Raw genomic sequence first — 13,664 nt, forward strand, 5'->3', positions numbered from 1 at the left:
TCCAGTCACCACTTGATGATGCTCGTCCCAGCAGAAGTGTATTTGGCGTGACGTACTGCACTGTATCTTCAAGGCTCTGCACCCTGGCATCAATGGGCCGCTCATTTGCCAGATTAGCGGCAAGCTGAAGAGTCGTCTGAAGCTCGCTGAAACAGAGCCCTGACTCTCTTCCCAGACTCTGGAACGCCTTCTTCACAATCCGAACAGCTGCTTCCGCAGAGCCATTCCGATGAGGTGAATCAGCTGGCAGAATTTTCCAATGCCAGTCAGTTCCATTTTGAGCTGAAGTATCCTCCACAGCAGACCTATCCAGGCTGTCCAGGAACTGATACAACTCCTTCAGAACAGACTTGGCACCAACAAAATTAGTCCCTGGATCAGACCATATCGTCTTAGGGTGGCCTCTAATTGCGGTGAACCTCTGATAAGCCATCAGGAAGCTTTCAGTTGACATTGTGTTGGTGAGCTCCGTATGTATTGCTCTGCTGACCATACAGCAAAATACAACTCCCCAGACTTTCATTTTTACTCTTTTCCTAACATCATCTTTGACCTGATAGGGTCCAAACAGGTCAACGGCTGTGAACTCAAATGGAGATGCTGGCCTGGTTCTCTCTTGAGGCAGATCACCCATAACTTGCTGACATCTTCTCACTCTGGCTTTCTTGCAGACCACACAATTTTCAATGACTTTTCGAGCAATTATTCGTCCCTTGATGACCCATGCTCTCTTTCTCACCTTCAATAGAGTGGCAGCCACACCCTCGTGACCCTTGCTATGAGCTTCCTGAACAAGCAATGTTGAGACCCAGGCGCTGCAAGGTAAAAGAGGGACACTAACTTGGTCTTCATTAAAGGCTTGGACTCGACCACCACAAACCAGTAACCCAGTTTCTTCCTCTTTGAAGACTACCAGCCGGTCTATTGTGGTTGCTGGAAAGGTCACCCCCTCTTGTGTGGCAAGAAACAGATCCCTTAAAGCATCTTGGCGCTCTATCGTAGTGATGACCCTGGCTGATGAGACTGCCTCCCACTTTGGAGCTCCCAGGATCTTACTTTTAGCTGCAAAGCATTTTGCTGCCCTCCAGACCCAGGCAATGGTCTTAACCAGACGAGTCAGGTTGCTGAACCGTCCTTCATCCACCAGGTTTCGGACAGCAGCCCCAGCAGGTGGCCTTCGATGCTCCAGGTTTAGTGCCTCTTTCACCTTAGCTCTTGTGAGAGCCGCAGCAAATGATTTCTTCTGCATCCTTCCAACACTCTCTCTGGCAGTTACAGATACATCCTTTGCAGACTTAATCGGCCACTCCTCAACCGGTAGACTCAGAAACTTTGGTCCTTGCTGCCATGGTGAATTTTCAGCCAACTCCTTTGGGCCAGACCCACGAGTAATGATGTCAGCGATGTTCAGGGATCCAGGAATCCACCACCAATCCTGAAGTTGTGTGCTGGTTTGGATTTCTCCAATCCTGTTGCCAAAAAAGGTCTGAAAGCCATAGCTCTCACGTTGAATTGAACAAAGTACAGTTTGACTATCAACAAAGTGGTACCATTGCTTAACTTGAATTCGGCTATGTTGCTCAAAGTACCTCTTTAACCTGGCGGCGAATACTGCTCCACATAGCTCTGCCTTGACTGCTTCCCCCTTGTGGTCTAGGGGGGCCAGTTTAGCTTTAGACTCCACCAGCCTCACTGTTGGACCTTGATCACAGTCCCACCGCAGATACAGGACGGCACCATAGGCATGATCGCTCCCATCAGAAAAGGTAATTGCATCAGGCTCAGCTGTCACACTCACTGGTGTCAAGGCTCTAGGGAACTTGACTTTGCTCAGCTCAACGTATTCTTCAAAAAGGCTGATGGCATCTTCTCTGAGATTTTCTGATAGCGCAAGGTCCCAAGTGTCCCTGACAGTGCTGCATTTGTGTTTGGCCTCTTGAAATGCTCTCCGAACAAAAAATGGCTCCTTTCTGCTTTACAGGCGTCGTCAGACCAACTGGGTCATACAGCCCAGAAACTTGGCTAAGCAACTCTCGTCGTGTCAGTGGGTCTGGCGTCTGAGATCTCACCTCTTCCTTTTGAAGGTCTTGGCCAACTCTCATCTTTCTCTTCCTCTTTGAAAAGTTTACACCAACCATAACATGAAGCTTGTCATCCTCCAGGGTGTAGCCGAGGCCAAGAGCTTTGTTGTCCTCCTCCTTGAGCTGATTTGGCAGGATTACAGTCTTTGGAGTAGCCTTCTGTTCCTGTTTTCCGAGAGAATCCCTCCTACTTTCACCAGAAAAGACCCACGGCTTCAACTTGAACCCTCCTGCTCCCAGGATCTGTTCCACATTTTCTGTGATCACTTTGAGCTGGTCCAAGTTGTTATGGGAGGTCAAGATATCGTCAACATAGCTGTCCTCCTCTAGCACCCGACGTTCTTCCTCAAGATGGCTAAACTGGGGGAGATTCGCGGTCTCTCTCATGGCGAGTTGAGCAATACAACCTGCTGGCTTGTCACCAATGTTTACTCTTGTGACTGCATATATGCCAAGCTCCTCCTCTTCAGAGTCACGCCACAGAAACCTATGCAAATGCACTTCCCGATCTTCAAGCCACACTGAATTGTACATTTTCCTTATGTCTCCCAAAGCTGCAAACTCTCCCCTCCGGAACCTGAGAAGCACAGCACGAATGGAATTTAAGACGTCGGGGCCCTTTAACAGGAGGTCATTTAGGCTCACACCTCTACACTTCTGACTACTGTTCCAGACCAGTCTCACCGGAGTTGTGACGGAGTGTGGGTTGGGTGCGATGAGGTGGCTAATGTACCACACTGGGCCAGTCCATGTCTGAAGGACATCTTTAGGCAACTTCATTGCCGCCCCACGCTCGACCATCTCGTGAACTTGAGCAGCATAGGCAGCCTTCCACTCCGGCTCCCTGGTCAGCTGCCTCTCCGTCCTGAGGAAAGTTGCCTCAACTGCACACCTATTACTTGGTAATGTGGCTGGATCTTCTACCCAGGGGTACCTGGCGTGCCAGTGAGGAGTCTCACTGTGCTCATCAGCAACTACATATGTTAGCCCATTCTTTACCACCTCCAGCTCCCTTTCTTCTGCGAGGGTCATTTCTTTGCCGCCTGGCTGGCAGTTTCCACAGCGACAACCCCCACATTTTGGGATGCAGCCAGCACCGATGCTATCCCATTTCCACCACTCGAGGAAGCTAGACGTAGTAGTCCCACAACTGAATCCCTGAAGTTGCTGGCTTTGTTGACGATTAATGGGAATCACGCAGGTGTGTTCTTCATATTTTACCGCAGCAGTTCTCATAGACCTTGCGAAATGCGTTCTCGATGTGTGGGCTGAAACAGTTACCGCCTCGAACAACTCAGGATGGGTTCCAGCAACGGTCTTTCCCATTGGTCCGTCCCACAACACAAGGTCCCCCACAGTGCGGACTTTCTGCGGAGCCAGCTGTCCTTCCTTGTGACTTACAAGGAGGTGGATCTCCCTTGGCCTTGCCAGGTCACTGAGTGGAATGTCTGGGAAGAACTCTTGTAGTTTTTTAGCAGACACATGTCTTTGAATGTCTGCAATGCTGTCTAGGCCATAGCAAACCAGCTGGTGGGATCTGAGAGTGCCTCTTAAGGTGTTGACCCGAATTTTCAGGAGGTACCGCTTTGTCTTGACAAAGGCTTTCATGCCTCCTACACCATGGACTACAAGCGTGATGTCTTCACTTCTGAGATTGAGCCGACCTGCTGCCTCATGGGTGATATAATTTGTATCGGAAGCTAGGTCGATAAGGGTTCCAATTTTCTGCCCAGCATTTGCTGTTACCTCCAACAGCATCATGATGACAGGCCACTCCGCTAGGCCCCTCTCTACCAGAAGACTTGAATGACTCTTTGCAAGATGGGAGGTGCTCGCTGCCGTGTTACAGAATGCATCCCGACATTGTTTGGCTAATTCAGGTGAGAGTTTTCTGAAGAATTCCTCCTGGGCCTCGGTGTAATTCCTCCAGCTCTCACCTCCCACTGTGGTTTTTCTCCTCCTCTGAGCTGTACTGTCTCTGGATACCTCAGCACTGGGACACAGATAATAGTGATGGTCTGCAACTCTCTGCTCTCTACAATCAGGACTTTTGCACAGAAACAAAGTTTTGCAGTGATTACCCTCGTCATGGACCTCCAGACATTTCCAGCAGGCTCCCAGCTTCCGCACCGCATCCTTCTTCTCTGTGAGCTTGAGCACACGAAACCTTTTGCAGAAGTACAGTTTCTTCTTATGCTTGATGTCCCCACAGATTACACATCCTGAGAGGTTGCTACTTGACTGGATTGATGCTCTGGTCCTAGCCTGCCTTTGTTCAGGCCGGTTTTCTTTCCTCAGTGGCTCTTCATCCCTCAATTGATCCAGCTGTTCGTAGATGCTCTCTTGACTCTTGAGAAAGGCCAGAAGATAGTCGAAGCGCTTCTCTGGGTCAGTACTGCTTCTCTCAGCTGCATAAAGAAGCCACTCTTTCTTCAGTGCATCTGGAAGCTTACTTTCAATCGACTTTGTCACCAGAGGATTCTTTAAAGCACCAGTGTCACCCAGGTCACTCAGGTCTTCAAGGGCCTTCTCCACGGCTTGGATGAGCTCAACAATTTTCTTGGGCTGGTGACATTTTGCAGCTGGAAGTCTCTGGAGCTCCTCTACTATTTCAATAGCAATCGCAGTTTGGCTTCCAAACCGATTCTCTAGGACACGAAGAATGTCATCTGCTGTGTTATAGGTTATCAATCGAAGATCTCTCATTAATTTCTCATCCAAGCTGTCAAGAAGCTGAAACTTTTTGACTTCTTTTGACCCAGTGGGTTCTCCTTGCCTCTGGAGGGCCTCCCAGTCCCTTTTCCAGCGATGAAAGTCTCGCCTGATGCCAGTAAACTTGGGGAGGGAAGTAGGCTTCAGTCTAATGGCTGCTGTTGGATAGCTGATAGAAGCTGCACTCACAACTCTTTCGGCGTCTTCTTTAGCTTTTACTTGAATGAACTCAGCTTTTCTTGACATTAACTTGGGGATGATCTGCTCAAGACCTCTGACCCGCAGCTGGAAACCTTGTCGTTCAGCAGCAGGAGCCCAACACTTCCACTGTGCGTGCAGCTCTTTTGCCCTCTTAACCAGTTTTTCCATGTAATCAAACATGAAGTCATAAACCTCTTTATTTCCACCAGGTCCAAAGGATACCACCCTCTCTACTTCCTCCTCCGCAGCCTTCACTGCCATTGTCAGTTCCTCTTCTCCAAAGTTGGTCCAGAGTGTCTTTTGGATAAGCTCTTTGAGCTCATTCAACCTCATCTCGCACTCACTTGCGGTTTTCCCAATGTCGGCCTTTTGCTGCTCATTCAACCTGGGAACTCCTTCGGAATCTGGATCCAGCTCGGCTTCTACAAGGTACTGGGCCCCTACATCATCATTGGCTTCCATGACCTTGTTGGCCTCAATTATGAGCTTTTTGAAACTATCCCTGAGCTCCTCTTCAGGTGTGATGGCATACATTCGGACTACGTTGTTAGCCAGCCGTGAGAATTGTCGCTTTGCGGATGTCCTATTGCTCTTTAGCTGCTCCAGTGTCTTTGAGTCAGCCATCTTTTCAGCAGGATTGGGTTGGAGGATTTCCTGTTTTATCAGGCCTGGCTGGTTGCTGTTCAGGATTCTTTGTTCCAGTCTTCACAGCGGTTTTTTACTGTCAAGTTCCCTCACTCTAGTGAAGTTCAACCCTGCAATTTCCCCCACTTGAAAGGGTATGCTTGCTCTTGAAGGTTTGGACTGGATTTTACTCAATGACCAGGAATCAATTCTTTCTTTTCTTTCTTTTATTTGAAAGTTGCCATGGCCAAAAGCAGGTAAAAAACCTTAAACACAAATACAAGTAATCAAGAAAATATACAATAAACCCAAGTAACCATATTAAAGCATCAAACTTAAATTTAAACACAAATTAGTCTTGAAAATACATTGAAAGAAAAAACCCCATATCTAGAGCACCCAAATAAATTGAAGACACTTTTAAAGCACTACTCAAATAATTCTACCCTTAAACTCTAACAGCTTTAATCTATAAAACCACAATTTCTCACTTCCAGCTTCCTTAAAAATCTTAACACATTTCTTTTAACTACCTTCATAAATGTTAAATGTATAACACTTTAGCTTACAATCCAAACATGATTTCATAACATTTAAACACATTTTTCCTTAAGCATAATTACATGATTTACTTAAATGTTAAAATCCACCACACTTTACAAACAAATGCTCACCGACTCCTTCCTTGTTCAAACAAGCTTTAGTCCTGCAATATCACTTTTCAGGCCCAGTTTCTCCACACATCTTGCCAACCTGCTTTCTATCCTGTGAGTGACTCTGATTCCCTTAAAATCACTAGATCCTTCCCACCTGGTGACTAATTAACTATCTGCGGCTGGGTGCCACACCTAGCACCAAAACCACCCGGGCAGAAAGGGTGTGGTCTGTAGCTCAGCTCAACAAGCAGTGTCTACCTTTGACTGTACAAACTCAAAACTATTTTGTACAAACATTTTTTTTTCTGGTATTTAGCAATCCTGTGAATCACTAAACTAATATTTAGTTGTATGACCACAGTTTTTTAAAACTGCTTGACATCTGTGTGGCATGGAGTCAACCAACTTGTGGCACCTCTCAGCTGTTATTCCACTCCATGATTCTTTAACAACATTCCACAATTCATTCACATTTCTTGGTTTTGCTTCAGAAACAGCATTTTTGATATCACCCCACAAGTTCTCAATTGGATTAAGGTCTGGAGATTGGGCTGGCCACTCCATAACATTAATTTTGTTGGTTTGGAACCAAGACTTTGCCCGTTTACTAGTGTGTTTTGGGTCATTGTCTTGTTGAAACAACCATTTCAAGGGCATGTCCTCTTCAGCATAGGGCAACATGACCTCTTCAAGTATTTTAACATATGCAAACTGATCCATGATCCCTGGTATGCGATAAATAGGCCCAACACCATAGTAGGAGAAACATGCCCATATCATGATGCTTGCACCTCCATGCTTCACTGTCTTCACTGTGTACTGTGGCTTGAATTCAGAGTTTGGGGGTCGTCTCACAAACTGCCTGTGGCCCTTGGACCCAAAAAGAACAATTTTACTCTCATCAGTCCACAAAATGTTCCTCCATTTCTCTTTAGGCCAGTTGATGTGTTCTTTGGCAAATTGTAACCTCTTCTGCACATGCCTTTTTTTAACAGAGGGACTTTGCGGGGGATTCTTGAAAATAGATTAGCTTCACACAGACGTCTTCTAACTGTCACAGTACTTACAGGTAACTCCAGACTGTCTTTGATCATCCTGGAGGTGATCATTGGCTGAGCCTTTGCCATTCTGGTTATTCTTCTATCCATTTTGATGGTTGTCTTCCGTTTTCTTCCACGTCTCTCTGGTTTTGCTCTCCATTTTAAGGCATTGGAGATCGTTTTAGCTGAACAGCCTATCATTTTTTGCACCTCTTTATAGGTTTTCCCCTCTCTAATCAACTTTTTAATCAAAGTACGCTGTTCTTCTGAACAATGTCTTGAACGACCCATTTTCCTCAGCTTTCAAATGCATGTTCAACAAGTGTTGGCTTCATCCTTAAATAGGGGCCACCTGATTCACACCTGTTTCTTCACAAAATTGATGACCTCAGTGATTGAATGCCACACTGCTATTTTTTTGAACACACCCCTTTCAACTAATTCAACTAATTGCCCAATTGCACAGCCTTAAGAGCGTGCATATCATGAATGCTGGGTCTCATTTGTTTTCTGAGAATCTACTGAACCTACTGGTAACTTGTTTGCCACGTAGCAATAAAAAATATACGAAAAACCTTGATTATTCTGGTTAGTCACATTGTACTGCTATTATTTTGAACAATACTGTAGATTCATAAATCCGTCAATTAATTTGCATTTGCATACCAGCGTATTGCACGTCAGCCTGATCGACTGCACAGCAGTTGGCGGCAGGCCAGATTAACCGTCAGGCCACCGGGAAATGTCCCAGTGCTCCCGATGGCCAGTTCCCCCCTGTCCCGGAGTAATTCATTTACTCAAACAGTACACTGACTGAACTGCTGTGAAGAGAAAACTGAAGATAAACACCGAGCCGAGCCAGATAATGACTCGATAACTATTGAGTCATAGTTTTTGCTATTTTTGGACCAAAATTTATTTTTGATGCTTCAAAATATTCTAACTGACCCTTTGATGTCACATGGACTTATGGACACACGGACAGTATACCGTACACACAGTTGCAGTGGAGGGACTGAGAGCTCTTGGACTAAATCTAAAATATCTTCAACTGTGTTTCGAAGATAAATGGAGGTCTTACTGGTTTGGAACGACATGAGGGTAAGTTATTAATGACATCATTTAGATTTTTGGGTGACCTATCCCTTTAATAAGATTTGCACCAGTTTCAGCTAGAATTAGGAGATATTGTGTACTTGCGTTTGGATGCTCCTTGTGGTTTTGGATGCATTCCCTTCTGTAACGAAGTTGCTGGAGAGGGAATCTCTGCCGCTGATTGGCTGGCAGTTGGTCGATGACGCGTTCTGAGGGACAGCACTTGATGGTGAGTGGTTGTGTGGCTTTGCCAGGTGGCGCTTCGTTTGCGAGACATCCTGGATTGGCGGTTGCTATTCCACCAGTCTGGAGCGACTCTAAGATGAGTTTTGAGGTAGCTCTTGGTGGTTTGAAGAGCACACGCTTGATGATGGAAAGGTCAGCACAAAACATAAGCAAGAGCAAAGTCACTGGAAAAGCAGGGCAAAAAATCAAGGCAAAAAAACAAGTAAAACTGCTTGTCATTGGGTTATAGGCATGTCCATCTGACCCGTCCTTCCAAGTGCGACAGCCAATCAGATATTGTCTTGGGCGGGACCTACGCCCAGTTCTCCGGTTCCTGCATGTAATTAGCGTAATGTCCACGTGAACGCGTGTCCAAACTCCTGAGAGTTTAGTTGAAACGCTTTAATAAGCGAACTAGTTTAAATATGGTGCATTCTACACACATCTACTTTATATCAAAATTCTAGAAATCATTTACCCATCAAGTAGGTACCAAAATACATATACTTAGCATAGTTGAGGTGGAAGTAAATAAGGATTTAGTCGTGATAAGTGTTTAACACACAAAATTAACTTGAGTAATATAAAGCATGCAAAATACAGAGAATACACATGTATGAGGCAACTTCTGGTGATTAGCTCCTATAACTGAGGTAGAAAACCCTACGAATAGGCTGTAATTAAAGTTAAAGACACAGAAACAATTCCACAAGTTAAATAAAACATGCATGATGCGTAAGATATATGTGGGGTAAATGCTGGTAATCAATTCAGCTTATTGGAAGCAATTTTGAGACCATTATTTGTATTCAACCACAAGTGGGTTAAATTTCAGTCTACTGGTTTTGGAGACAAAATCTCTGGAATTTACAGCTGCACAAAGGAGGTGTTCACTGGTTTAAGGTTTGTGGTGATCCTGGGCCATAGGAATGCCTTAGCATCCTTCCGTTTCCTGATAAATATGGGGATTTATGCATTGGGGTCACCACAGGGTTTATTGGCCATTTGGTCTTAAGTTGGGGGAACAAAGAGAAATCTTTTCCTGCTGTCCTGGCATCGCTGGTATGAGATTAGACAGGCACAAAAAGGAAAATGGGGGTGACATCTCCTTTAGCCATCTTGGCACCATGACTGTGTTTTACGACGTACTAATGGTTCGATGGGAAATTGACTGTTCAAGGATAATCCTACAGTGAATCTGTAATCTAAATTACTTAATGAACAAGTTCACACTCGGCCTTCTATTTTGTTTCTCATGAAACTTTGACACAAAGTTTGTTCTTGTGAGCCTTGGCATGATGACAGAACAGCATTGTCTTTTTACGAGGACACGACTTAATGCCGAGAAAAGAACAGACACCCCGTCCTAGCCCATTAGCGCATGATCCCAACAACATCTGGCTGGCAAGCCCTGATGTGTTTACACACACGAATAGGTCCCCTTGTGAAAAAGTGTGCTTAATTGTATTAAGTGTAATCTTAAAAGTATATTTTTTTAAAAAAAGTGCATTTGCAGATATCATAGTTTAAATTAAATGCCACTTAAGTGTACTTCCATATTACACTAATCACAATAGGTCTTAACCTAGGTGCACTTTATATAAAAAAAATAAAAATAAATAACTTATGTCTAACTATTACTTAAATTTTTACATAGTTATGTTATTGTGTTTTAAGTACCATTATGTTTATCACTATTCTAAAGCACATGTAAAATAAATTTACTTTAATTTCAACTTGAGTGGGCTCTCTTGTATTTTGAGTGGGCTCTCTTGTATTTTGAGTGGGCTCTCTTGTATTTTGAGTGGGCTCTCTTGTATTTTGAGTGGGCTCTCTTGTATTTTGAGTGGGCTCTCTTGTATTTTGAGTGGGCTCTCTTGTATTTTGAGTGGGCTCTCTTGTATTTTGAGTGGGCTCTCTTGTATTTTGAGTGGGCTCTCTTGTATTTTGAGTGGGCTCTCTTGGACTACAATATATAGCCTACTATGTGCATTAATGCAGTCAATAAGAATAAACTTCAATACACGCTTGTGTAGTATACTCCAATAAAACTGGTTGACATTTTCCATTTCCAGCTCCTGCTGGTTTCAAGTAGTTTTTCAGCAAACCACTCTTGAGCAAGACACCAGACCTCCAATTGCTCCAACGTAAAATGTGAATGTGCACTTGGATGGGTTAAACATCCAGTTAACAATTAACCCTTTAAAAGGGGTAACCTTGTGCTGCTCCAGGTTAGCAACTAGAGAATGGATAGGGGACTCTGAATGCACAATCTTACAAAAAGTTGTGGAACCGTGGTTTAATAGTGCGAGAAAAAACCTGGCAAGAGGGGCATTTAATACCAGATTCTGCAGAACACCACCAATAGACAAGATACCTCAGGGTTCTGCAAAGTTTATTAAAAACTAGATTTACATGACCAGAGTAACTGCTCCACTAGAAACCACAGTCTGCTCCCCAGAGACAGCCTTGATAGGAGTATCTCTTCCTGAAAGGGGAGTGTTAGAAGTGAGAACACTCATGAAAATGCTCAGTTCCTCTGGTCAAAAGTGAGAACTCACGTTTCCTGGTGCAGTGTTGCTCACAAGAGCCAGATGATGGATGGCACACCTCTGTACTGCAATGGATGAAGATCTGACAGGGAAGAAAGAGGCTCAAGTCATAGACTCCACAAGTAGTAAATACCAGTGTTCAAGTAATGGGGGGGGGGGGGGCGCATACGGTTTCCTGCAGAGCAGCCAGTGAGGCTGGATCTACAAATGTGAACATCTTCACAACAAAGCGCTTGTAGTGGGTTGGGAACTGAAGACCAGACGATCCAGTCACTGGAACCAGTGTGGTCAGATAACGGTCGTCCTGGTAAGGGCATCTGAAGACAAAAGAAGGTTAGAAAGAGGGTCTCCCAACACGAACAGGATAAAGATTGGCTGTACACTCACCCATCGATCAGAAGGTCCCACTGGGGGAGACTGAGTGGACTAGGGGTTGAAGTCGTCCAACAGCGTCCCAGCATCAGGACAATGTTGGGGTCAGTCCTCTCCATAATGTGCACCTCAACATACACAGGCTCTCGCAGGACTTTTGTGATGGGATAATCAGCATCACTGTAGTAGGACGTGTAGGCCTCATCCCCTGAAGAACACTGGGGTTTAACCATACTCAAGTTTGAAAGGCTTTAGGCAGACACAGGACAATACCTTACCTTCAGCACAGCCTTTGGTGACACATTGGCCATTGGCCAGCCTGAGCTCCACCCTGAGAGGTCCAGGAGCAGCTACTGGTGGAGGTGGAGGAACGGAGTTAACCTCCACAACCAGAGCTTCCACAGAAGTTTCAGAGTATCTACACTGGAAGAGAAACCTGGACAACACACAGCAAGCTTGTAGCATTTGTCAGGGATTAAAAGGTTCACACCAAGTCATAGATCACCTACTCAAAATGACTGTCCCTTGTGATGGAACCATATGGGCCAATCCCCACTTCATAGGATGAAGTCATTCGGTTTTCATACACCACATATCCGCCGTCCTCCTGTGAACAGAAACAGTGGCAGCATCCAGTCCATCATAAGCAAATGCAGAATAAAACCAGCAGCAGCTGCTCACCATCACACTCGTGCCACATGCGGTCACTGGGAACTGGTATATGGCAAAGGAAGGTGTGGACCCCACAGGAGCACAAGGTGGGTCGTTTCCACCCAGTAGATTAACCGAATCCAGACTCAGTCGAGGCAGAGTAACGTCTCGAGACACCACTACCACAAACTGACCATCTCTAATACACTGGACAGTTACTAGAACAAGGTACAAGAGCAGGTTAATGGAGAGAATCAGTTTAACATGAACTGAATAAGACTGGGAACACTTACCCGCCCTCCCATAGAAACACTGCTGTGCATTAAAGCAGCAGTTAATAGCTTCACACTCAGCTCTACTGATCCCAGGTAGACCACATTGGATCTGCTCTGAATCAGCTACAGCACATTTATCAAGGGGATCTGCCTGCACTACTGGCTTCTGAAGTGGAAACTGCAGTTTAGGTTGTTTAACTGGCTTCTGAAGTGGAAACTGTGGTTTAGGTTGTTTAACTGGCTTCTGAAGTGGAAACTGCTGGTAAGTTGGTTGTTGAACTGGCTTCTGAAGCGGAAACTGCTGGTAAGTTGGTTGTTGAACTGGCTTCTGAAGTGGAAACTGCTGGTAAGTTGGTTGTTGAACCGGCTTCTGAAGCGAAAACTGTGGTTTAGGTTGTTGAACTGGCTTCTGAAGCGGAAACTGTGGTTTAGGTTGTTGTTGAACTGGCTTCTGAAGTGGAAACTGCTGGTAAGTTGGTTGTTGAACCGGCTTCTGAAGCGGAAAATGCTGAGGAACCTGCTGGTTATTTGGTTGTTGAACTGGCTTCTGAAGTGGAAACTGCTGGGTCATCAGAGATTGAACATCCTGAAGCGATTTACTCCAGTGTGGAACAGCCTGACAGAAAGCACAAACCAGCAAAATCTGAACCGAACACCAACTTGCAGCCATTGTTTAACAGCTAAACACAATGTGGAGATACTGCCATTTGTTTTTTTTGTATTCTGCAGATTTCAGCCAATTAACGATAGTCCCTCCCTCTTCATTAACACTCATGGTTCTCATGAGTTGCAGAAAGGGGAGCTTATGCAGCTGGGTGATTCTCATTGGATCTCAAGATAGAATTCTCATTTTTCCTATTTTGAACATAAATGCACAAACTGAATTTGAAAATCTTACTATCTTATCTGATTGTAATTGATTCTCAAATTCTGTTAACATGGTGTTCCTTGAGTCCAATTTCATATTGACAACAAATAAGAATGGTTCAAGTCCAATGTTTACTGGAACTTGCCAAAAGTAGATGTTTTTCTTTGGTGCCGTTGTCCTTACCACTCCCCGCAGACAAGTGTGCTCTTAAAAATATGAGGAAAATACTACATTAAGCAGTTAATGATTTTAAGTATATGGAAGCTTATTTCTACCACAGAAGAAAAAAATAAATAAATAAAGAAGAAGAAA

General features: G+C 44.7%; 1 protein-coding gene across 1 annotated transcript; it reads right to left on the reverse strand.

Annotated features, from left to right (window-relative positions):
* Positions 1-11,015: 11,015 nt before the first annotated feature.
* On the reverse strand, positions 11,016-13,185 carry LOC113053624 (zona pellucida sperm-binding protein 4-like). The gene is made up of 8 exons (XM_026218791.1): positions 12,503-13,185; positions 12,240-12,427; positions 12,068-12,165; positions 11,837-11,994; positions 11,574-11,766; positions 11,356-11,503; positions 11,196-11,268; positions 11,016-11,122 (listed from the first exon to the last, which is right to left on the reverse strand). Exons 1-8 carry the CDS (start codon positions 13,152-13,154, stop codon positions 11,046-11,048), a joined length of 1,587 nt encoding a protein of 528 aa, XP_026074576.1. The 5' UTR covers positions 13,155-13,185; the 3' UTR covers positions 11,016-11,045.
* Positions 13,186-13,664: the final 479 nt, after the last annotated feature.

This window comes from Carassius auratus, chromosome 34 (assembly GCF_003368295.1).
Source record: "Carassius auratus strain Wakin chromosome 34, ASM336829v1, whole genome shotgun sequence".
In the NCBI taxonomy this organism is placed as follows: Eukaryota; Metazoa; Chordata; class Actinopteri; order Cypriniformes; family Cyprinidae; genus Carassius; species Carassius auratus.